The sequence below is a fragment of the Myiozetetes cayanensis genome, unplaced genomic scaffold (assembly GCF_022539395.1).
Source record: "Myiozetetes cayanensis isolate MyiCay16 unplaced genomic scaffold, myiCay2020 scf4, whole genome shotgun sequence".
Taxonomy (NCBI): Eukaryota; Metazoa; Chordata; class Aves; order Passeriformes; family Tyrannidae; genus Myiozetetes; species Myiozetetes cayanensis.
This window is the reverse complement of record NW_026087631.1, coordinates 48,615,480-48,640,963: the sequence shown is the minus strand read 5'-3', so window position 1 is coordinate 48,640,963 and position 25,484 is coordinate 48,615,480. Positions and strand designations below refer to the sequence as shown.

The window sequence follows — 25,484 nt, the reverse complement described above, 5'->3', positions numbered from 1 at the left end:
ACGGCACCACCCTCCCCGCGGCCCTACCTGCGAATCGTGCCCGCGCACAGCCACAGCAGGGGCAGGGCGGCGCGGGGCGCGCCGGGGGAGGAGGACTCGAGGAGAAGGGAGGAGGAAGGGATGAGGAGGGGAGGAGGAGCAGAGGAGGAGCAGAGGAAGAGGAGGAAAGACTAGGAGTAGGAAGGTCTAGAGGAGGAGGAGAGGAGAAGGAAGGACAGGAGGAGGAAGAAACACAGGAGGAGGAAGAAACACAGGAGGAAGAAGAAACACAGGAGGCAGAAGGAGCGGCTTCACTGCCGCCGCCACTGTGCCCACCTGCGAGCACAGCGCTCAGCCCCGCTCCTCCGCCGCCCTGCGCATCCGCTTCCGATACCGCCTCCTCCGGCTCCGCGTCCCTGCTCGCTGCCAGTCGCCGGCGGCGCGGACTCGCCACCTCTCGCACGGTAAGAGCGATGCCCCCTTCCCGCGGGGGCGAGGGGCCTGGGAAGGGGCTCCGCGCCACCTCCCCGCACCCGCGGTGCACAGAGCCCGGGGGCGGCAGGGAAGATCGGACCCCGGGCGGCGCGGCCGCGATCCCCGCGGTGCCGGGAGGGGCCCGCGGCGGTGTAGGGCTGCTCTTGGGGCTCCAGCGAGCGGCCCTGGGCCGAGGGAGGACGCGGAGGTGGGCGGGGGGCGGCAGCGCGGCCTTCCTTCGAGCCTGCGAGGGCGCGCCCGGGCGCGGGCACCGCGCTGCCCCTGCCGGGGGAGCTGATCGGGGACCCCCGGTGCCTCCGGCAGTGCTCCAGTGTCCCTCCCGGCTTTCCCCGTCCCCACGGCGGGGTTTGCGTGGCGGGGGTTTGGCCGCACACCGGGTCGGTCGCGGGTTGTGGGGAGAAAATAATGTAGCTGGGGGCTGACCCGGTCTTGCCATTCATTTAATGCTCCTTTTTAAACCCGCTTTGCCCCAAGAGCTGGACAAGGTTGTACCCTTTCAAATCAAAAGGGTTTAAGGAAAAATAACTTGGAAAGTTGTGACTAAAATTGTCCTCCAGGTTATGTAACTCCCAGCTGCTGCTGAATGGAAATCAGACTAAGTCAGTAGTGTCTCTAATCACAAGTGTGTGCTGAGGTCACAGTGTTCCACTTCTTTGTCCGAAGTGATAATGAACTGTTCCGCAGCACCGTGTCACACCATAGAACATCTTTTATTAAAGTATAACACCCCATGTCACACCAAAGAACGAACACCTTTTATTCAAGTATAACACCATGTTACACCATAGAACATCTTTTATTAAAGTATAACACCCATATCACACCAAAGAATGAACACTTTTTATTCAAGTATAACACCGTGTCACACCATAGAGCATCTTTAATTAAAGTATAACACTCATGTCACACCAAAAAAGGAACACCTTTTATTGAAGTGTGTTTCTATATGTCATAAGATTTATCACTGTGGCTTTTTAATTGGTTTTGACCTCAGCATGTGCTCCTTCTTGCAAGTGCATGTGTCTTAGAAATAAAAGTAAAACCATAAAAGAACTCCCTATAAATGAAAAATAAGTTGCTAAATTAATTTAGCCTTGGTGATGGGCCATTCACTTGAGAGTTGGACTTGATTATCTTTGTAGGTCCCTTCTATGATTCTGACTCAACTTTCCTGCAGTAATGAATCAGAGGAAATATGTGCTTCTTTGATGATAGTTAGATTAGATTATTGTAGCAGTTTTCCCTAATCCATACAATTTTATTGCTTGTTTCAAGGCATCGTGTTATTGGGCTTTTTGGTGAAGGATAAGGTTTTGTGTATTGTATGTACTTCTTACTGAGGTCACTAGGAGATTGGAATACTGTAGGAATTAATTTTCTGAAATAAGAGATCCTGTTGTTTTTAAGACATAGGAGAAACTGAATCAATTTCAATATGTCATCTGTCAAGCGCTTGGTTTATGCAGTCATCCATTTCTTGAGAGAGCAGAGTCAGATGGATACTTTTACTCCAGATGAACAAGAAAGCTTGGAAGGTAAGCGATAAAGATGCTAATATATATATATACACATGTATGTATATGTGTGTATATATATATGTATAATACCTCACAGGGGTTGCATTGCCTTATATATAATATCACAGAAAGTAACTGGAGTGACGTAACTGAAACTACCACCAAATATTATCTGTGAATAAGATCATTATCTTAATGTTTCTGAGATTATTAATTTTAAGCATCTTCAATTTAAAAAATATTCTAAAGTCACATATGTACTACCTTAATTTTGAGAAACAGATACTTAGAATCACATCAATTGTAGAGGTCTTTTCTAACCTCAGTAGTTCTAGATTCTAAGTTAAGCAGTGCTGTAATCAGACCCTAGTAATAACTTTGTGTATATGTCCCATAAATTTATGCCTGCTGATTATTTTTCTCTTTTATATTTGGGTTCTTTCTGCATTTTATATCTCTTAGTAGCTCTGTGTGCCACCAAGGAAGTAAAACAATTTTCATATATTGGGTTTGGTTTATGGGAAGAACTCCTTTTTTGTACTTGCAAGAATTCCATGTAATTTACAAGGGAAGGCTAAGACATCCTAAGAACATGGAAAATAAAATAAATGCTTTGAGGTTTTTTTTTTTTTCACTTCAGTAGTGGTTCCTTAAGAGCACATGGTATTAAGTATTTTCAGTATGGTATAACTGCTGTTATACACCCAAGTTCATCTGTCTGCATACGTAGCTGGAGACAGATAGCCTTCTGTGTCTATTTCTTTATTGACAGACACTCATAAAGTTTTTGTAACTTCATGTTATCTGCCTTCCTCCTTCACAGTGCCCTTTTCCCTAAGTCTTGGAGACTTCATGTCAGGTGAAATCACAATTTGGAATTAAGAAAGGAAAGAATAAAGTCAATTCTGCAATGAGCATTTCATAGCATCTTTTTAAAAGACCTCTGCACTGTTTCAAGCCTTTGGTTGTGTCAGTCAACCAGAGGAGGAACTTGGAGGTGAAAGGGAGCTAGAACTAGCAGTACAGTAAATAATTGCAGGCCGTAGATGATTACTAAATTCTATGAAATCTGAGGTTTGGGGAGACTTTGCTGAGGTACAAAGCAAGTCCTTCTTCTCAGAAGCGTAAACTTAAAAGATAAACCTCGACATGATTCATTCTAATGTCTATCAGTTTTACAGTGTTGTTGTTGTTCATCAGTGTAAATGAGAAAGAAACCTTTGTGTCATTCTATTCAAAGGATAGTTCCAAAAGAATAAGAGCTAAAAGATTTGGGTTTATATAATAATCTGCAGCATTTTGTACATTTGAAAAGTAGTAGCCATCAAATTAATTTAACCTGTGTCAGATTATGATGATCTTCATCTGATGACAGAAAACAATGTTTTTGAAGATCATATGTAATGAGAGATGAACAATATTCCTTTTGTTTTTATAATGAAACTGATAAACATTGGGTTATGATTGAAATTTTGCCTGATAACATAACTTTAGCCAATGTCTATATGAAGGTATCAACTTTTAAGATTCAGTTTTCTAAATAAAAAATGTTATAAAACCTCAGTTGTGCTTAAATACTGATGCAAAATTTAGCATTTTAATACAGACCTGAAATTCTAATTTTAGAGCTCTGTGCTGCCACAAGCACAGTACCATATGCTATGTGTTGGAGGGTAGGAGGTGGGCATTCTGAAAAATTGACTCAGTTTTGCAAAACGTCTTCAGTGCATGTAGAGCAGCAGTAGCCCGAGTCCTACCCATCAAAGTATTTAATGTTAGATGGAGACATAAGGGATCAAAATCTTGACTGATAGTTTTTATCAGTATCTTAGGTACTTACTTGGTGTCTGTGAAAAGATAAAACACTGAATGATTAAGTGACTGTGCCAAGAAGTAAGTAAAAAAGTTCCCTTTTCCCACAAAACAACAAAAAGACCTAGAAGATTGCAAATGAAATTGAGACCTTCTGAAAATACAAGTCTAGGATGTATTCATACTCCATTTTTGTTGATAATCTTCATTCTGCATATGTGAATTATATAGGGATCTCAATGATAGTGTAAATTTCCTCAAGGAATTTTGTACTTGCTTGATGAATAGAAATGCCTTATTTGAGAAGCAGAGTAGTTGGAAGGTAGACCAGAGAAATATACTCCCCTAGGATCTAGAACAGTGATACAGGCCTCTTGGTGGTTAGTGCTCAACTCTTTTGTATGATCTAGAAATTTCACTTCATCTGAGTTATATTTTAAACTATGTTTAAGTGGCAGTTATTCCTCCCTCCATCCCTCCCTTATTTTTTTCATAGCACCTATTTCTGTGGGATTAAAGTAAAATCTCTACAACATGCACAAGGCTGTGATCTTTTTTTTTCTTACTTCTATGATTGGTGTACCACAAGTAATTTCTCTAAGGCAGTGTTTCCAGAATAGGAAGGCAGGTGATTCATATAATGGTTGACACCGGGAAGGTTATATACTAGATGAAGCAAGATGGTATTGAGTACTAAAGGGGCCCAATGCTCATTATTCAGCGATCAACAGCCTGAATGTTGGCTCTTATGCCTTCATGTTACTTGCAATTTATGTTAGGGTGGCAGAAAATCCTGGAGCTATATGGCACTGGGAATACAGAGCTAGGCTCCAGCATAGCCCAGTTGCTTCTGTTGTCAGATAGTGGGTGTCTGTGTGAGTCCCAGATGTTCAGCAGGGACCTGTAAGGGTTTGCAAGGTGGTTCAGTTTAAGCTGAGGCTTCTGAAAGTGTGTGTGGTGGTGGAGCTGATCAGGAGATCAGATAACTTTGGCCTTTGAAATCAGAGAAGATTAATAGCTTACATAGTGCATCAAGTCTTTACAATTCACTGATAATATTGAGCTTGCAGCAGTGGATGGTGCTTGCTTTGATAATGGGATAGTAAGATGATGGCAGCATGATCTCCTGAGGTACTTCTCTAGTGAAAACAAGTCTTCACTCCTTTGACTTTAGTGGGGTCAGGTTTTTATGTAACATTAAAACAGAGTAGTTATCGATATTGTCACAACCTATTACATCCTCTGATTTGGAAAAGTTTCTGTTTTGGCAGTGCTTATTTTTATGTGGGTTTCTGCTGTTGGCTTGAATGTTAACCAGTGGTTATTATTCTAACCTATGGATTCATCCCATAAGAGCTCCTAATTTTATTATACACACAAAAGATAGATTAGAAGGAATAAAAATTCCATTTTTCACTTAAAGAAGAAATGTGGGAGTTCACGATAACAACTGATTATTTAATGGGAATTAATTATTTAATGCTGAATAATACTACTAAGAACTGTCATTTAGGTGTAATTTGCACTGCTGCATTTTCCAAAACTCCTATATCATAGAGATTTGGTGTCAAAGAGTTAATGCTTTGAGAAAGATAAGGGGGGAGGTTGTATTTTAAATTTATGCAAAACTACAGATTATGTAAGGCGTTCAGAAAAGGGAGTGCCTTTAGGTAAAAACAAGTTGGTGGGGAAAACGGATAAGTAAAATGTTGCAAGAGGCTTCCTATTAAGTCATACAAGGAAAAAAGAAATGTGTAATTCCACTGATTTTATGATAGGCCTGGTAATAAGTACTATTAATATATGTAATTCAGAATCCAGCCTATATTAGTGTTCACTTTACAAGAACTAAATTTTTTCTACATAGAAGGAGACAAAGAAGTTTAACCCAAATCCTTCAGCACTCTTACTGGGTATTTTAGAACCTGACAAATTGATGAATTTTTAGGAATATGTTGTAGGAGCAACTTTCATGCATATTTAGCAGTTGTTAACTTTCAGGAGTTTTACTTTACTAGTTTTGGGTTAGTGTTCAGGTTCATTATAATGCAAATAAGTATTCAAACTATATTTTTATATTAACATTGGCCAAAATAAACAGATACTAAGTATCTGTTTATACTGATACCTGATTTGAATTCAGATACTCCTGGTTGTCTGTTTTGTATATCTTGACTTAAAAAAGCTGTTTTTCTGTTCAAAATATGCTTTACAAAGACTCTTCTTTGTTCTTCCTCACTTTTAACTCTAAAATATTTAGATGATATACCTTAAGAAAAACATTCTACTAGATTCTTAAGATTATAGGGAAAATAATTATGTATGTCAGAGTAGTGTTAATAACGGAATATATATATACATCTCCAGACTTGTGTACAGTAATTGCTATTGATCTTCTTTTGCCTAAAAATATGTGAGCACATTTAAAACTTTAGTTAGGTATATGGCTCTCCTTTTTTTAGAATTACTTACTGTAAGTGTGTTTGCATTATTGCAGATTTGGGAGGGCCATTTAATCCTTACACAACTGAACATGTGAAAGGATATTGCAGATATATTTTTTAATAGAATAAGGTTTGTGATTAATGCAGCATTTTATTAATAAACAGTGTCTTCAAATATTTTGTTACAAAAAAAAAAAGATTAACAAGTGTCTTGCCTTTATTCTTTACAGTAAAGGTGAGCAGTTTCCTTCCAGCTGTTATGCAACTCAGATATACGGTAGTTGTGATGTTTTGAGGTGGGGTGTGTGGCACATGCACATGCATAGTTGTATTATGAGTTTTGTGCTTTTGTTAAATACTTTTATTTTTACATTTTAAAAAAAGGCTTTAAGTGACTCAAGGAACTGAAATAAAATTTTTAAATTGGTTGAAAAATAATGGCCAAACTATCTATGGATTGTGTATATCTTAGATGTTTTTCAGCAAGCAAATTCTATGGGCATCAGGTAGCCTCTCTATTTTATGATTTTTTCCAAAGAGCTGCTTTTACTAGCTGAATAGGGAAGTAAGTCACTGCTTTATAAATAAATTAGTGAAGTTATGCTTCTATTGAGAAACTGGTGATTTGTTTTCTTTTAAGTTGCAATTCAGTGTCTGGAGACTGTGTTTAAGATTAACCTGGAAGATACTCATCTTGCACCCCCACAGCATTTGATAGAAATGTTCACGAACTCTATTCACAAGGTAAGAGCTTCATTCAGATTCTAGAGTTACTCTGCCAATATGTGCTAAGGTTTCGTGTTGTATACACAATCTTTAAGTGCTCTATAGGTCAAAATGGTGTGATAACTTAAAGGAAAACATGAAAAAAGTTGAATTTCTGTAAAAGGCTAGCATTATGAGAATCTTTTGGGGCAGTGGGAGGAATTAATTTCAGCTAGACAAGGACAATTCCAGAAAATTACTCAATAGTGGGTGTCTCATTCTCACTTCAAGGTTTTTATCCTTCAGTTAAGCATTTTGCAGTTCCCGGAGATAAGTACCTGATGTGTGTTGTAGTTTGATGCTTCTCACTCCTTTCTGGAAATAATGTAATTGCTCCATTTTGAACACTAACCTTAAAATGGGAACTTCTAAAGTATTTACTAATAATACGTATTATCTGAGATCCCAAGTGCAGAAACCATCAGAATGGTAAACAGGAAAGTCATAGTTAAGAAAACAAGACTGAAGAAGTATCAGCTATCTTCCCCTTGACTTCCTTAAAACATGTGGTGAGCCATGAGGTTTTTTCAGTAGCAGAAAGCAAGCTTTTTCTTCTAAGGATGTGTTAGTGATGTTTAATTCTTTCACACTTCCTGTACACTACAGAAAATCTGATTGTTGACACAATGCTGCCCAGGATAAAGAAATTTTTAATAAAATTGGGGTTTATATTTTAATGAAAAAAACCCTTTTTTTTTTTTGTCCCATACAGAATGACATGCTGCCTCTCTCAGGTCCTTTACCAGAGAATGTTGTGAAGGCTGACCAACTGAAAGATGAAGGTTTGTAATAAACATAGAAATAAACTGTCTTAAGCTCTTATTAGATTTTTGGGTTATCGTGGATAATGATAGTTTAGCAGCTGGGCAACACACACTCCACAAAAAAACTTCAGCTTATATTCTCTGGTGACTTATGTTGTAAGAGGTCTAATTGATTTACTTCATCTGTGAGCAAAGAAAATATTGTTTATTATCTCCCTGCTCTGGAGGTTGCTTAAAAAGTGAGGGATAACATGTGAAGTTGGCAATGTTTCTGAGTAGCAGAAGCTTTAAAGAGTGAACAGGTATTTTTTGGCATATTATAGGTTTCTCTGTTTGTCCATGGAATTGTTATACAAGTTTCTACTTACTTTGAAATGGTTATGTGATGGTGAAAGCTTATGCCAGTGGAAAAATTCCTGTGAAGTTACTGGGGCTAGTATTTCACGTATGTGACATCATTTGTGTGCTTTATAATTGCAGACAAGCCAGTTGTTTATTTTCCCTTTGACAGCTGTTATTGCTGTTCTCTGAGGAAACGCAGCTGTACCATAGAAGACTTTACTAATACTACCTAAGAAAACGTCTGTGTTATTTCCCTTCAAAAAGAAGGGGGGAAGGAAAAAAGCATGTAGCAGTGAAAAGTGTTAGGAATTGTTGTAGATTGATGCTTTATAAATTACATTTTTTATAACGTGTTGAATTTTCAGACAGTTGAGTTTTATAGAAAAAATAAGTAAACGTCTTATTACAAAGCAGATGTAACTCCCTCAAAAGTTGCAGGACAATAATGTGGAAAAAATTCTACTGTTTTTGACAGTGAGTAAAATGAGTTCCATGTCTGTCTTATCTTAAATCTGGTTATCTGTAGTCATGAATGCAGTCCATTACTGGCTCTGAAAGTAAGTTTTCCTAATTCTTCAAGTTGCTTATTAGCTCTTTAATTCTAAGGGTAAAGAGCTCAAACATGGTCAGGTCACAAGCGAAACTTAGTTTGTAAGTCCTAACATACCTGTGGTGCATGTTGGCTTTTCATTTTCCTGTCTGTTTCTGTCAACTCATGGAAAGTGAAGAACGCTTGTAGCTCTCAGTATGGTTATTGGACTGTAGGGATAGTCAGCACTTTCCAGATGTGAGTGTTACAGCTGTTTTAAATCCGTGTCTTTGTATGGTTTTACAAAAGGAATTCCATGGCTCTACTGAAAAAAGTGGAAAGATGAAGGACCATTTCAAGTGTCAGCTGTCAGGGGCATTAGTAAGCAGTTTGGAACTGCTTGAAATGGCTCTGCTTAATTTCCCATAATAAAATTAAAACTTACTGCTTTCTAATGCTGAACTGTTAATGTTAATCCTCCACATTTTCATATGCATATGGACCACTATTATACTTTTCAGTTAGGAGTATTTTTTGCCCTGAATTATGGAGATGAACAAGGTGACTTAGGGAAGTCCATTTGACCTGCATCTTCTATAATAATGTAATTCTATAACTCTGACTTCCTCATTTCTATCTGTATGTCATTACTAATGGAATAACTTCCCTCATCCTTATGGCCACCAGCCTGCTCCTCCTCTGCTCTGAAAACTCAGCCCTAGTACTTGTAGAAATTGACTAATGAATAGCAAAACAAAGTCAGGTAGCCAAATTGTCTTTCTTGGTCATTAGAAAACCAGAAAGTAATTTATAAATACAAATTAAAAAAAATTAATACTTGAATTTACTTGCTTACACTTGTCTATCACTTGACACTTTGACTTAATGTAAGCTGTGTAAGAGCACAGATTGTGCAGGTCTGTATAGTGTAATGATGTCCTCATCCTAAAAAGATCTGTGTATTACCACAGCAATATCAAATTATAATAAGTAGTATTTTCACTATAAAGGACACATGTTCAAAAAGTATAACCATCAGTGGGGTTTTTTGGTCTTAAGAGTTTTTGTATGATGTTAAAATACAATGATACAGTTGCTCTTTCTTATCTCAGCAGAGTTAGTAGATCTAGCTATTTTTATGTTTTCCTTTAGCCAAGTTGGAGCTGGAGAGAGAGAGAGCAAGAAATGTATGATCTGATATTAGCTCAAACTTAGCCCTGTATCCCAGGTCATCTTTAGTTCAGAGCAGTATCATAAATTCTAACGTTCATGGTCACTGATGGCAGTGTTGTTTTAAAGGAAAATTAGCTGTTGCAATCTTGTTGAGTGCAGCTAACTTGCAAATATTTTATCTGACAACAGGATTTAGTATACAGGATTGAGAACAAAGCAAAGCTGTGTAGATAGTGGGCCTCTAGAAATTAGAAAGATGTTGTTACATTCTGTATGTATTTGGAAGGTATACGTGCAATTACAGTTTGTTTGCCTTCTTGCTGTAAGGAATTGGTGAATATAGTTACAGTAAGTATAGCACTATTGGGAAGAGGTACTTCTGTACTACCTTGATGATACTTAGTTACTTTAATATGGTTTTGTTTTTTCAGTTCTCCATCTTTAAAAAGAAACTCAAGTACAGTTGTTTTCAGTTAGTACAAACACTTAGGACTGCTTGCTCCACAGTCTTTTGCTTTCTGTCAGAGACTCAGTTGCACTGACTGAACTTTTCCAGCCTTTGCTTTTGCAGTTATCTACATCAGTAGTAACCTGTTGACCTTTCCCTTCTCCTGTTTGTTTTAGGATAAGGTTTAAATATTTTGCCAAAATACAAGGAAGTCAGTGGAAGTCTACAGTTTTCTTGGCAATTTCCTGACATTTCTGGGAAACCGAGGTTTCTGTAGGATCTAGCAGGCCAAAAACTGATAACTGCAGGACCCAGGGACAATCGTAAACTGGGGCACTCTGAACTAGGATTTTTTGTTTACTCTTATGGCATCAGGAAAGACAGAAACTAGAAAGACTGGCCTGTGTTGGGGACAAAAGAATGTGTAAAGTGTCTTTTGTTTTGAAAGAGCTTACTCCAGAATTTTCTGTTTGTGTAGAAGTTATATAAATGTTTCTGGGGTTTTGTTTTCCAATGGACTTAAAAAATAGGAAATGTGAGTCATTTTAAATTGCTTGTGCTATACATACTTCTCATTATCTTATGGAATTCATTACATAGTATCACAAAAGTGGGACCTACGATACGCTTAGTTTTGCTGCTGTTTGATTTTTAATGTTATATAGATACAAGCAAGTTTTTGGGACATATAAGAAAATGAAAGTAAGAAATTAATGTAGCCTGCTGGATTATGAGGCTTGCAAGACAGTTAAGACTGAGTCTATATTAGAGTGGAACTGCAATTACAATTACACTTCTTAATGAAGTGATCTTTGCTTAACAGCAGAAACTAACTGGAAAGTGTGAAATATGAAGATGAGAAGAGAATGGTTTATGTGGTGGACTACGATGTAATAATAAACTTTATAGACATAATAGTATTTTTATTTCATTATTCCCTGCTAGTTCTGTTCAAAAGAACATATCTCAAAAAAGGGCAGTCATAATTCCCTTATATAGATACTGTAAGGTAGCTGCTCTATTTCTTTCATACAGAGCGCTGTATCTTCTAACTATTTAAGAGCTTTTTATAATTTATTTCAGGTAATAATCATATGAAAGAAGAAAATTATGGTGCTGCAGTGGATTGTTACACTAGGGCTATACAACTGGATCCAAACAATGCAGTCTATTACTGCAACAGGTAAAATGACAATGATACACACCTTTCATTCCTGAACTTGAGTAACATTATTTTAAAGATAAATTCTGAAGTAGGTCAAAGCAACGTAAGGCTGGAAAACCTCGCTATTCAGAATTTATTTGGTTAGATTTGAAAAATATCTGAAGTTAAAGTGAGCTCATTCTGCATCTCTGTATCGGTTAAAGGTGTAATATGGGCTTTAAAATGCCTGGTAATGTTTGAGATCAGGTTTTGTGAGTTAGGTTGTCTATATTAAATCATAACATAGGCTGTGATTTCCAGTCTGTTGAGAGTAGTAAAAGCCTATCTTTTTTTTAGTGGTCTAGTTAGTGACTCAGGTGCCATCTCTATCTCCCTTAGTGCTGGCTTTCCCTGAGGAAAAAAATCATCTATGTGGAAAAGCTATGAGATTTTGTGCATTTTATAAATACTCAGCATTTTAATGTGTGATCTGTTGAAAAATAACAATACTGCTTTTGTGGTTTCGTTACATAATCTGTTCTTCACCATAGTGAAGATGTAGTGATTCAGCAGCAGATGAGCCTGGCAGTGCATGTTAACCCAGTTGCAGCAGTATGTTTTTGCTGCCTAGAAGACCAGCCTAAGAGCAAAGGCAGTCTCATCTGTGAGCCCTGCTGGAAAGAGCCTGCTTCCAGAGTGCCTCCATTACTAATTTAAGGATATAGGATATATTAACTTAAGTGCTGTCAATGTGGCCTTGTGGCAGTATACCCAGTGGATTATTTTAGTTTTAGAGCAGTGTTTCCATTACTCCAGAGTTTAGTTTGTGATAAATACAAATGAAAGATTCAGTGTTTTGAGGCAAATATAAAGGGAAAGGAAATGTGCAGTTTGTCAATATTTTATATACTTAAGACAGCAGTTCAAAGCGTAAATCATCTATTTTCCTAGGGAAAACTGATCATATAAGTGACTCCAGGTATAAAATGGCAATTAAGACCAGATTGAAAAGCTTCCCAAAATCTCTGGAAGTTTCCTCAGGAGAATGGGCTTAAGCACCAAATCTGTAATTGGCAGAAGTAGAAATACTTTTCTCTGTGTGTTGCATCATCACCTATCACATTTGTGAGGACCAAAATGAGTCTTAATGTTGATCAGCACAGTATTGTATGTAGTCACTTAAAAGAAAACATAAGATGCTTGGAATTTTGTGGGTGATGTGGTACTTGCGTAAATATAGGCCTTATCTTTCTTGACCTTGTCTGGGAGCCATGGAGACATACTGCCTTCAATGGTATTGCTTTTTACTCACAGCAGTGAGAAAAAGAAAGCTGAGATGCCCTTGAAATTTTAACTGGCCGTATAATTTTTTGTGAACATGGAAAAAACATTTTCTGTTCAAATGCATGCAAGATTAAGTACTGTAACCTTTTATTTGTAAATCTCCACTGGCATCTATGGAGTGTGGCAAATGTTAAACAGTCCAAATATTTAAAATAGGTAAGTAATCCCATTTTGAAGACATTTTAATTCCAGTCAGAAAAAATCAAGCAGTTTGGAGGTAATCACAGGAGAAAGGAAACCTAGTAAAAAAGAAAAAGGCTTTATTTCTACTATAGTGTTTTAAACCAAGAAAGAACAAATTAGTGTTTTGAGACCTTTCAAAGTTTTGATTATTAATGTGTCCATTTTAATTTGGCCAAGTCTTTACTCTTGTTATATTAAGATTTGCAACATTCAGTATTTCTCCAATACAGAAATGCAATTTAATTTAGTAATTCAGAGGTTACTGAGAAGCATTATTCTGAGTTACCTGCAAGCATGAGTTGATTTCTGAAAATCCAAGCAGGGAAAAAATCACAGCATTCCTTCGAATACTATGTAAAACTATACTTCTTGCTGGAAAATTCCAATTTTATACAATACTTTTCCTTAAACAAGGATTTTATGTAAAGTATTACTTGAGAGTTTCACTTCTTGTAGTAGGTTTTATTTTGTGCATAGTCATATGCTGAATCTAAAACTGTTCCTTAGAATTATTCGTCCTTTGTGTGCTCAGGGGTGAGTGCGTTCTCCAAAACTGTAGTCTAGCAATGCACTTATGCACATACTTACAACTCTTACTTAATTGAGGAAAGGTAAGGATTGTCTAAATATTGAATGAAAAGTCAGTTAAGACTAGCATGTGAGTGTCTAAGCTTGGTTTGTTTGGGGTTTTTTTGTTGGTTTGGGGATTTCTTTGATAAAGCTGTCTCCCCTTTCCTTACCATCTTTTTCATAGGGCTGCTGCTCACAGTAAGCTCAGCAACTACAGGGAAGCAATAAAGGACTGTGAGAATGCCATAGCAATAGATCCGAAGTATAGCAAAGCATATGGAAGAATGGGGTAAGCTAACACAAATATGAGTAAACACTAAAAACTCACATGTAAATCACCATCGATTTTCTGAAATAAGTGGAGCCAGGTTGTTTTACTTAGCTGACATTCTTGTTCTGAAAGTCTAGCAGTTTTCTGAGGATGACCCTAATGGGCTGTCAGCTCTTTTTATATTTGTTTTTGATACCAGCATTTTCATCAGATTTCACGAGTTTGCAATATTTTTCATTCAATTTATCAGCTTTGCAAGTTTAGTTTAGAAAGTCATGATGTGTTTTTTCTACCTCCAACCTAATTACGAGTAATCAAAATCTTGCAGTTGAAATGGTGAATCTGTTAATGATGCTGCTAGAGAACAGCAGGGACTTCACACTAGCAGGAATAGAGGCTTAATTTTTCTGTTCAATAGATCTTTGGATGCAGATATTTTAGCAAGACTGAGCTATGTCTTTTTGGTAGTTTTTCTCAGTAGTATCTGAGAGATTATAGCTTCTTGAGGCAGTGGGTTATCTGAAAAGAATGCCAGGAATGCTCTGAATAGCCTGTTGACTTGAGTGAAGGGCCATTCTTCCAAGATGTGTAGCTTTGCTTTTTCAATAATTGAACACATTGTAGCTGTGGGCTGAATGCTGCATATGGCCTTTGAAGTTTTTTCTATACCAGTAAATTAAAAAATGCTTAGAATTGTTTGTTGGGTCAGTTGGCACGAAATGGCTCATGTACGTATTATTAAAACCTAGTTTGCAGTATGGAATGGCCACATCCAAATGACCTATTACTGAACTGCTTTAGTCTGTGTTAAATTCTGAACCATACCCCAAAATTGTCTGCAATAATGCTTGTTGACCTGGGACAAAACCATGCCAGGAACATTTATTTTAACATAAAATACGATGGAATTCTATCACTTGAAAACTTTCCATGATACAGTTTATTTTACTAATACAAACATAGACTAAGTAGCTTTTGAGATGATTAATTAATTTGGAAATTTTAGGCTGAATTGATTGTTGAATTGATTTTGTTCTATTCAACCCTCTTTAAGATTGTTTCTTCATACAGCATAACCCAAGATCCCTTGACTTCAGTGACAGGGAGGGAAGCTACAGGCTGGTTTAGTTAGAGACTGGAGGTTATTTTAGAGTTTTGGGTGTAAGACTAGTGTTCCTGTGATACACAGTATAGGTGGGACCATTCTCAGGCAATCAAGCTTCTCTTTATTTATTGTCTTAGTAGAGAACATATTTTGAGCTACAAGTCATTGCTTAACTCAGCAAATGAATAAACATAGCATTAACATGGCATAGGCTGAATGATGTTTAGTAAAGAAAAACCCCCAAGTGCAGAAACCACCTTCTCAACTGAAAAAGATGTGTTTTCTGACTATATTATGCAGGCATATCAGTTTGTCTGAGGATGTGACAGAAATTCTTTATATGTCACAGAAAGGTGTAGAAGTATACAGAGATGGGAGCCATTTTAAGGTGGGAATATCAATTTAAAGTGATACTTCCAGCATGACCCTGAAAAAGCACGTGTCTGGGTAGGAATTGTGAGCAAAGAAATGGTTGCCCACTGTTCTGACTTGTACTGTATTCTAAGAAACTCTCTCTGTAAAATTCTCTAAAATGCTTTTTCTGTAGAAAGTACTATTGCATCACAGAAATAACGGGTTGCATTTCTAATCTGGTCAGAAACTATTTTGGCAAGTTAATGAGCCAGAAAGGGAGAATGTTTTTTTATGAGGGTAACTGCGTTAAGGAAACAGACACTAATATTGTGTGGGTTCCTCCAGGAGCAGTACTGGAAACTCCTGGAGTTTCACACTTTTACTGAGAGTGTTGACTATCACTGATGTATTTAACACATTGAACTTGCTTGCCTGAGACAAAGTACTAAGGTCTGTTATTGGGCATTAGCAGAGGCTCACCACCCCAGTCTTTCTGCTCAGCACATATCAAAAGAGGGGACCGGAGTACTAAATAGCTGAATGTGGCTTACACAGGTCTTTTACAAAATGTGGAAAAGATCAGTTTAGCTTTTGGTCACTATAAATTGAAAATACAGTAGAGGATAGAATTGAAACCACAACCAGATGGACTTTTGGAATAGTTCAAAGAAAGGGGTTTTAAATGTAGTAATTGAATTTGAAAACAATATTGTTTTAAAAAGTAGATCTGTCCTATGTTCTCATGAACTGCTGGAGAAGAGTCTTTTCCAAAATACTAAGCAGGCTTCCCTGATACAGGGAATTCTTACAGCGTCTTATTACTATGCCATTTAGCTAATTTGTCTCAACTGTTGAAGTACAAGAGTCTTAAGGAGAACCTTTGCACTGATCCTAAGAGAAAAATCCATTATACTGAAACTTGTGGGTCCAATATTTGTTTTCTTGAAGTTGCAGAAGTCACGTTAGGGCTATCTTTGCCCTACTTGCCCAACTTTCTTTGCCCAACTTGCCCGTGTACATTTCTAAATAAACTCTTGGATCAAAAAGACTGGAAGAAGCACTTGAAGGAATTACTGAGCTTATGCAAAAAAGTCACAGATGCTGGATCCAGCTTGTACTCTCAAAATAGAGACTAAATCACTAGATGATATCAAGGAATTTTTCATGAAACTTGCATATATATATGAAACAGACAATGCAAGATGAGTTCTTGAGGGATCATCTTTTCTGCAAAAACAAGTGCTTACACTGAACAGTAGCACCACAGGAGCAAAAATTGTTTTAATTTAGTGATCAAGCTAAAAAAATCAGTTGTGAGATACTGTTTCACTTAGAACAGAAAATGTATCATTGTATTTTGATGGTCATTTATGTTCTACCCAGGATTTCTTTACTTCACATTAGGTTGGCTCTCACCTCAGTGAATAAATATGAAGAAGCAGTTACCAGTTACCAAAAAGCACTGGATCTTGATCCAGAGAATGACTCTTATAAGTCAAATTTGAAAATAGCAGAACAGAAACTGAGAGACATGTCCAGTCCTGTAAGTTAGCTCGGCATCTCTTTATTTATAATAGTTTTAATTGGGATTTTGTAGATAAACTTACCTTCAATTGCAATTTGTTTGTAGACTGGAACTGGACTGAGTTTTGACATGGCAAGCTTGATAAACAATCCTGCCTTCATTAGTATGGTGAGTATGTCTCAAGCTTGACTTTATCTTGTTTTTAAAAACGAATTTTTAAGAAAAACACTTGTTTAACAAACCAAGCAGTTTTAATGACTATTATTATAGCAATGTTTGTATTACACTGAATTTCAACTTTTCTATGTAATTTTACACTTAAAACAAGAAATGAAGTATAAATCTCCTGTAGTGTCTGTCTTATTTCCAATGGATTCTGTCTTACCTATGAACAACATACATAGGTTAGCTATGCTGTTTTTGAAGATTGTTTGATAGTAAAACACTTGTCAATGGTATGATGAAAATTTCTTCTATTCTTCACAAAGCAGTTAACAATGAATACAAGGACTAAAGTAACTCTTGTGGAGAACTACTTGAGACCTTTCTGTTCTTTTTCACGTTATCCCTGACATCCTTAAGTGTTCAAACAATGAATATAAATAACATATAGTGCAATCCTTTACTTCCACAATTTAGCTTTCTTAGCTAAATGTACTTAATGAACTTTGTAGAATGAACCTGGAAAAAAAGAAAAGCAACACCCTTCCCACTCCCAGGAAAAAAAACCCCAACCACCAACTTACTTCCTTTGAGAACACAGTTAAAACTTTACTAGCCCTCGGGTAGCTTCACTGGAACAGGACATTGTAATCAGTGCTTTTGTGTGGAAGTGCACTGTATTCCAAAAAGATCCTTACATTTGGTTTGATACCATGGTGGTGTGGTTTCACAGCCACTCAGCAGCCAAGGCCCACGCAGCTGCTTGCTCACTCCCCCATCAATAGGATCAGGGAGAGAATCAGAAGGGTGAAAGCTGGAAAACTTGTGTATTGAAATACAGAGAGTTTAACAGGGAAGGCAAAACCCCGCACATAAGCAAAGAAAACTGAGGAATTAATTCATTGCTTCCCATGGGCAGGCAGGTGTTCAGCCATCCCCAGGAGAGCAGGGCTCCATCATGCATAATGGTTACTTGGGAAGATAAATGCCATCACTCCAAATGTACACCTCCTTCCTCCTTCTTCCCCCAGCTTTATATACTGATCATGATGTCTGGAATATGCCTTTGGTCAGTTGGGGTTACCTGTCCTGGCTGCCTCTCTTCCCAGCCTCGCCTGCATCCCTAGCCCCCTCACCAGTGAGGCAGCACAAAAACCAGAAAAGGCCTTGGCTCTTTGTAAGCTCTGCTTAGCAATAACAAAATTATCTCTTTCTTATCAACCCTGTGTTCAGCACAAATCCAAAACAATCGCCCACTATGGAGAAAGTTAACTCTACCCTAGCCAAAACCAGCACCCATGGTCCAAATAATAGAGACAGTATGTAAGGAAGGAGTGAGCAAGTTCTCTGATGGCACTTGTGATGAAATGGCACTGGAACTCTGTGTACCACTTCACTGGTCGCATGATGTACTCTGTCTGTGTCTGTTTAGAATCAACAATATACTCTTCAGTATGGAGCTAACTTTGGGGAAAGGATTTTTTGCATTATTTGTAGAAGATGCCTGGTCACATGCCTAGAACGCAGCGTGTTCATTTAGGAACAAATGAGTTATCTTCCTGAGGTGTAGTTATTTGTTTTAAGGGGAAAATTGCCCCACTGTCTGCCTTAGAGGCCTGTAGCCTCCATTTTGGGCCCCTAAGCTAGATCAGCCTTATTACTGATAGCAGAAACTAAACCAGAATCCTATATTAACCATAGAATTGGCCTGAATTTGGCATTTTATATCCAACTGTTAACTAGAAAAAAAAGTTGATTTACTTTTGAGATGCCTATATATGGCAATATATTGATCAATAAAATGAATACTGGATATATCTTGGGTTTGTAGTACCTTTGGTAAGACAGTGAATAAGAAGGTACTCTGTTGTGCCTATTGGTGGTGTATTCATACAGGCACTGATTTCTGTAGGAATTATGTTACTAACATTCAAATATCACATTATTTATTCTATAGCATCTATCCATAGACACCTATACACTATGGTAAGCACAGTATAATTTTAGAGGTATCTTTGAATGAGAAATTTAAATAACTTCATTTACTACAAAGTAGGAAGATACACGATTACCACAGAACTTTGCTGCAAAGGAAGTCCACACTCTGCTTACTCCACAATGTATTATGGCCATAATCTTAACTGTTAATACCTAATAATAGTAGTAATAAGAGTTGTAAATTTAATTTATCCAGGCAAGAAAGCAACAAAATGCAAACTTTTCTTCAAAAAGCCCAGTAGAAAATCTTTGTCCTTGAAATTCTTTTTTGTTTGTTTGTTTAGTTTTCTGGTGCTGTGTTTTTTGTTTTTATTTTTACTGGCTACCTGTCATATTTTTCATGTCTGAATCTGTAACCACTATTTTTTAGCCAACATGTAACAAATTTTCTCAGCTTCACATCCTTGAAATACATTCCTGTAGTGATTCCTTTTGCAGAAGACCATATGACTTTGTGCACATTAACTTAGCTTAATTTTGTAATAAAACAGAATACAGCATGTGGGGGGGTTTTGTGTGGGTTTTTTTTTCCCCACATTTTTCTCTGTGATACCTAAGTAGTAAACGTATAATTTTAGCTATATGTTGTCTATTCTAGGCAGCAAGCTTAATGCAAAATCCTCAAGTTCAACAACTGTAAGTATTAAAATGGAGTACCATTAAAACAAATGTCTTTAGAGGTTTCAATTAATAAGAGAAAAGGTGTATAGTACTGTATTCTGAAAAGGTTATTTTATTTTTACTTAGTGTAAATAAAGCTACTGTAGTTTCTTCTCCTTGCAATCCATTTCTTCCCAGCAATTCAAAAAAGAACTAGGGTTTACTGCTTATTACAAAGGTCCCTGCCCACCTCAATGCCAACACTGTGTTAACTGTTCCAGGATGTCGGGGATGATGTCAAATGCCATTGGTGGCCCTGCTGCTGGGGTTGGTGGCCTGTCAGATTTGTCTAGCCTGATCCATGCGTAAGTAAGAACTGCATAGTTTTATCTGTTACAGTTGTAGTAGGATCACTGCAACATCTGCTTAAAAGGGATAGTGTCAAGCCAATTATACTGTGGCCTAGTACCACTGTATGCCTGTTCGTTATTAAAACTGACAACTCTTAAGACTTATTTCCCACAATTTTGTTTGTTTGCTTTGTACATTTCCCTCAATTGGAATGACTGAATTGCTATGTGCTCAGTTTCACTTTCTGGTTCTCATATGCTGTTACATTCTAATGCCACTTATTAAAAGCATTCCTTTAAATCTTTAAGTACTCCTACACGTGCTTTCAAACTGCATGGATAAGTACTACCAGATACCGCAGACACTCATTAGAAAAGCTATAGATTTACTTAACACATGTCACAGGTTCTGCTCTGGCATCCCTCCATTTAGATGAGGAAGGTTTCAGAGAACTCAGTTTAATGACGAATACCTTAAAAAAACCCAGAACCTAAGGCTTTTCTAGTATAGTAATGATAAAATCCATCTAGAAAGGTCTCCACAAAAGCATGTGGTTTGATATATGCCAAGTTCTCTTAAAGGAACACAATTTTACTTTATTTCAGCATTCTAGCCCATTTCTAACTATTTTTAGGTTTTGCCCTTTCAGGGCATAAGTAATTTATAATTTACATCATAGGGAGGGATGCGCCACTGCAAAAACCAAATGCTATTTTCACAAAAAACAGAGATATATGAAAATGGTGGTGTTTCTTCAACCTGCACTGTGGTTTAAAGTTGTCTTGATAATTTGCAGCTTGGGCAAAATGCAGAAATTACAGAGAAGCCAAGCCAGGCTTTTTGTGAAGTAGTATTTTTTTACTTGTTTTTTTCTAGTAAACCAGTGTTAATACTTACCTTTACATGAGTTAATGTCACCTATTAATTTAACTCTTAAGCTACAACTGTTACAGAGATTACTGATATTACTTCAGTCATACAAGACAAAAGGATGTAATAGTATCCTTACTTTCTATTAATGACATCTTTTTCACAAGTAGAAGCTGGCAGCTACACACTTTATTTCTGGAAAAGCTAACATAAGGTTGCACTTCAACTCTTAAGAGTAGTTATTTAAACAATTAGAATAAGTCCTCTTCAAAAGAAGGGAAAAAATCACTGCAGCAGATGTGTTGTTTTTACTGTGTAACGTAATTCTTTTTCCTCTATGTTATCAAGTAGAAGTAGTAGTGCTAAAGAACGAAAATAAATATTTAATGATAATCCTGTTTGGAGACACTTTAACCAGATAAAGTCATAATACTACAAATACCTTAAGACTATAAAGCAAGTCATCTTTAGTCTTAACTCTTATGTAATGCATCTTTCATCTGTATTGGGATAGCCTGTTTTCTTACAAATGCTGCTTTCACTTACTGATTTCACTTCAACACAGGGGGCAGCAGTTTGCACAGCAGATACAGCAACAGAACCCCGAGCTCATAGAGCAATTGAGAAATCATATCCGGAGCAGATATTTGAGTGGCAGCACTGAAGAGCATTCCTGACTTCAAGGAGGCATGTGAATTGGAATGATATATAACCCCAAAATGCGTACCATAGTTAGTAGCAAAAGCACCATTGTAACTCTTCTGCTTGAATAGAAGACAGAAAATTCTTCGTGCGTGTTTGCAAACAAGAATAAATCTGTTAAACAGATCTCTTGCACATAACTTGGAACATAGCATTTATGTCTAGTTACTCCTCTAAAAATTAATACACTGAATAGGTGGTTTATTAAAATCCCCAAGTCCAAGTCATTTCAATATGTGCATTAGAATGATCTCCAGGGCTATTGAGGGGGAAGGAGCTTTGTAGTGGATGGTCTTGCATCACAACTTAATTCTAAAATGCTGCTGTAAAAGGCATGTTATTCTTACAGTGAGAACTGTGATGGCTGTATTCTCTGTCAGATATTGAAACAACAGGCCCATTTGCTGTGCCCTTTTATAATGAGCATAAAGCAGTGTTGGGGAATAGAGCATACCTTACACTAATGCTTGAAATGTCTGTTTCTTTAGGCCTGTAAAGGGGCCAGGAGTAACAGAAAATATTTTTCAACTTTACTGGGCAGGAGGGAGGGAGAGGATTGCATATGAAGGAGTACCAAAAATTGTAGAGAAAGAGAAGAAAATAATTCTGTGTAGGATAATACACAGAAATCAAAGTGAAACTTGGCTTGGGAATGGAAAGAGTATTAAGAAGTTTTAGGCTTTTCTACTGCCATGCATACCCTCACATCATGATGGTAGCCCTGGAGGTCAGCATTACGGCACTATGTTCCTAGGCATGGCAAGCTGTATTACATTATGTATGCAGTATTTAGCATAAGCTTAAAATTCTTAACTGTTATAAGCTAAAACTGAGCCTGTGACTGTACAAATAACTCATACTGAAAATTTATTAAAAAAAGAACTGCCTTAGAAGGATTCTTTTTCTATTCTTGTGTGGTAAAGCACTGGCTTAAACAATTGGGGATTTTTTTTAAGTGTAAGTACACATATCTATCTAACATGATGGTTATATTGTCAAGATTTTTCCAAGTATTTCTCTTCCTAACCTGGCTTTTCTTGCTCAGTCAGTCTTACTCTTTCAGAGACCACTGCTCTTCTGTACTTTTATGATGTTAACTTTTTTTACTCTGCTTACTGTTAACACTGCTTTCTGTTTCAAAGTACAATTGTTCTTACTCTAGGGAGGCTTCCTCTTTGTATGTCCAAACCAATTTGAGGAGCCTGCTTTGATTTCTAAGACAAAGTGACCTCTGCTGGCCAGTTAGTCTGGAAGAAGGTATGTGGAAGAGTAACAGACTCCAAAAGGAAGAAATACACAGGAACTCCTGAACTTCGTCTGATTGATCTTGTGCTCAAAAATGGGTTCCTCAAGTAGAAGCAAATGGGGATAAGTAATGTATTTGATTCTCACAAATTACAAGTGTGCCTCTATGGCATGAGCCTTTACCTACTAAAATCAGGGAGAAAAATGCAGCTGGATCCATTGAGAAATGAAAGGAAATGGAGAAAACACAAAACTGGGAAATCCGTATTAGCATCTGTTGAATAAAAAGGTAAAGCTTAATGGAGCAACTGAAACAATTTAAAGACATTTCATCGTTGTTGAGCTTGCCTATATAGAGCATTAAAATGTTTTTTTTTTTTATAAATTCTCCATTAAGTTGGTGTAGGTGCTTTCTTTTGAGGCTGTGGAGATACTGAAGCTTTACATTAAATACATTTCCATGTAACAGTTTCTGACTTAGCATCTGCTGACAAAAAAGAAAATCTCTAGCAGGATCTTTTTCAGAGTTAGCTCAGATCCTGAATCTAATCCATTCTAGAAAACTGATAAAGTTACATTTAGCAGGACAGGATACCAGAAAAGATTGATGGCTGCTGTAGGCGGGCTACAAACACTGTACAAGTATTACTTGGAGTAGCGTGTTGTGTCAGGAGAGCAGCATTGCTCCTGGTATATATCCTCCTTAACTTCACAGTTCATCATAGTTCTCTCATATCTTCAACTGCTCAAAAGTGTGTTTCAGTAACTTTGATAAGGGGAACCAATACATCCAAAGTGGACTGGACAACACTGCCAGTATCTCTCTACAAACTCAGTTTATCCTTACTTGTGACAGCAATCTTGATGCAGTCAGTTACCTTTTTATTTTAAGACAGAGAGAATGTCATGAACTTCTTGAGAGTTCTTTAAGGACTACAGAATATGTTACTATTCAAAGAGTGGCTGAAAAAGTTGTACTGTTAAGTATGAGCTCTGTAGCTCACTGGATTTATGGGAGAATAATCCCCAAGGTTAAATGGAATTAAGCATTGGTTAGTTACCTGGAAAACTACTCTTGAAATCAACTTCATAGAGTTGTAGTATTTCACATGCTGCAATACTGTCATGTTTAGGGTTTACTTCAGTACAGATAATACCGAGTATTTAATAAAACCCTGATGGCATTAGCTAACCCTTCAGAAATGTGCTTCAATTGCCACAATACTTAAGTAGTAAACATTCTTTGTTTCTTGTATATTAACAAAACGAGCTTTATAGCCTAGACAAAAACCAGTGAAACACTGCAGTAACAGGAGCTCTCATTACATGCTTTTCCATTGAATCCAGGAACAAAGAGAGCATTTATGCTAAAGTCTGCTTGTCCTTGAATAGGCTACATTGTTTCTGTCATGCAACATGTCTTAATCACAGGATGAAGAAGGAATCTTTTCCTGTGTAGTAACTGACCTTGATTTTGCACTAAAGTTTTTCATTTTGCTAAACCACAATCCCTGTAAATGCTTTAATTTAATGTCAGTTGTAGTTTATCATTTAACTGAGCAAATATGGATTTACACCAAATTGGTTTTATATCAGCATATAAGAAAGAGAAGAAAATATTTTGCACTCAAATGTAAATCCCTGTAATCTGCTTGTGTGGGAGTATATTTGTCTAATTATGTCTGAACGATACCTGGTGAAACATTCAGTTTAGAAATTGTTTCAGTTTGCACTTCTAGTCTTGTAACAAGTACAAAGTAAAATCACTCCTACTGAGAAAGAACTGTGTGCAACTTAGAATGTTTCATGGCTACAAAAAGTCATACTGGCATAATGCAGCTTCTCTACCATTTCTGTATCTCTCCTACCTCTTATTACCATATGGTTGCATCTCCTTCAGTTTGTGTCAGTTTATCTTGCAGATATATTATAAATAAAGTTATTTACTTTTTTGTCTGGATAGTTGTGGTTTTACTGGTTTTATCTGTTAATGTATCTAACAGGTAAATTGCATTCTTTAAAATACCTGTTCATGTTGGTTGCTCTGCATTTTATTAGATAGTCAGGATACAGTTCTAATTAATTCTTTTCCTGTATGGACTTACTCCCTCATTTTAGGAAGCTGGTCCTAAATTTATACAATATTTTAAAATTGAATTCTACAATTACAAATTTTATACACAGGAAAGCCTTAAGTAAAATACTGTCAAAACTAACTACAGTTGCTAATTACCAGCATGGCAGCTAAGAAATACAAGAAGCTCTTGATTAGAATCTTTAACACTAGTTTACCTAGTGTTAAAGTAAACTTTAAGGTAAACTAGTAACACTAGTTTACCTAGTGTTAAAGTAGCAAAGACAGTCACCATTTCCTCTATTAAATGGCTACCTCTGGGTGACCATAGATATTTCAGCCAAAAATATTTCCATCTTTTGTCAAAACAAAGCCAGTGGAAAGTATATTTTAGTGCTTGACTGAATTCCTTCCTGTATATGTTTTGGACAACTTGATCTAAGGCAGCAGTGTGTGTGGGGGGTGGTGGTGTTAATTTCTTTTTCTTTAAAATTTATTTAAATGCCTCTGGGATGGGAAGAGTAATTTGCAGCACCTCAGTTTAACAATTAAAAAAAAAAAAAAAAGCCCGAACTCTGCTATTTTAGTTTTAAGTTCCCTAGTAACTGGGAAACATGCCTGTTCACAGCATGCCCTGTATTGCAGGGACACATAACTTTGCTCATGACTGCAGATAACTGGGACAGATTTGATGTATTACTCCTTTTCAAAGACTGAG

At 37.0% G+C, this 25,484-nt stretch overlaps 2 protein-coding genes across 4 annotated transcripts in view; one reads left to right on the top strand and one right to left on the bottom strand.

Annotated features, from left to right (window-relative positions):
• NLN (neurolysin) overlaps nt 1–25,484 on the bottom strand; it is a 324,053-nt gene that overhangs the window by 39,893 nt on the left and 258,676 nt on the right. The window contains exon 1 of one of the 2 annotated variants that reach the window (XM_050330077.1): nt 28–168. The exons of the other annotated variant lie outside the window; for it this stretch is intronic. The gene's annotated coding sequence lies outside the window, so the exon portion shown is untranslated. Of the gene's footprint in view, nt 1–27; nt 169–25,484 lie in introns of those variants that run through there. 2 annotated transcript variants of the gene reach the window in all.
• SGTB (small glutamine rich tetratricopeptide repeat co-chaperone beta) lies at nt 152–24,652 on the top strand. 2 transcript variants are annotated; one of them, XM_050330113.1, is made up of 11 exons: nt 152–443; nt 1,888–2,009; nt 6,888–6,991; nt 7,725–7,794; nt 11,352–11,451; nt 13,694–13,798; nt 16,644–16,782; nt 16,870–16,932; nt 19,523–19,560; nt 19,806–19,889; nt 21,311–24,652. In XM_050330113.1, exons 2-11 carry the CDS (start codon nt 1,910–1,912, stop codon nt 21,420–21,422), a joined length of 915 nt encoding a protein of 304 aa, XP_050186070.1. In that variant the 5' UTR covers nt 152–443; nt 1,888–1,909; the 3' UTR covers nt 21,423–24,652. The 2 variants fall into 2 exon arrangements, with proteins under 2 accessions (XP_050186070.1, XP_050186069.1); XM_050330112.1 differs by having other exon boundaries at nt 1,882–2,009.

Coding starts and splice junctions, on each gene's coding strand:
- SGTB (XM_050330113.1), top strand. CDS start 1,910: ATGTCATCTGTCAAGCGCTTGGTTTATGCAGTCATCCATTTCTTGAGA. Junction 7,795..11,351: donor TGACCAACTGAAAGATGAAG/GTTTGTAATAAA, acceptor AATTTATTTCAG/GTAATAATCATATGAAAGAA. Junction 11,452..13,693: donor GCAGTCTATTACTGCAACAG/GTAAAATGACAA, acceptor TCTTTTTCATAG/GGCTGCTGCTCACAGTAAGC.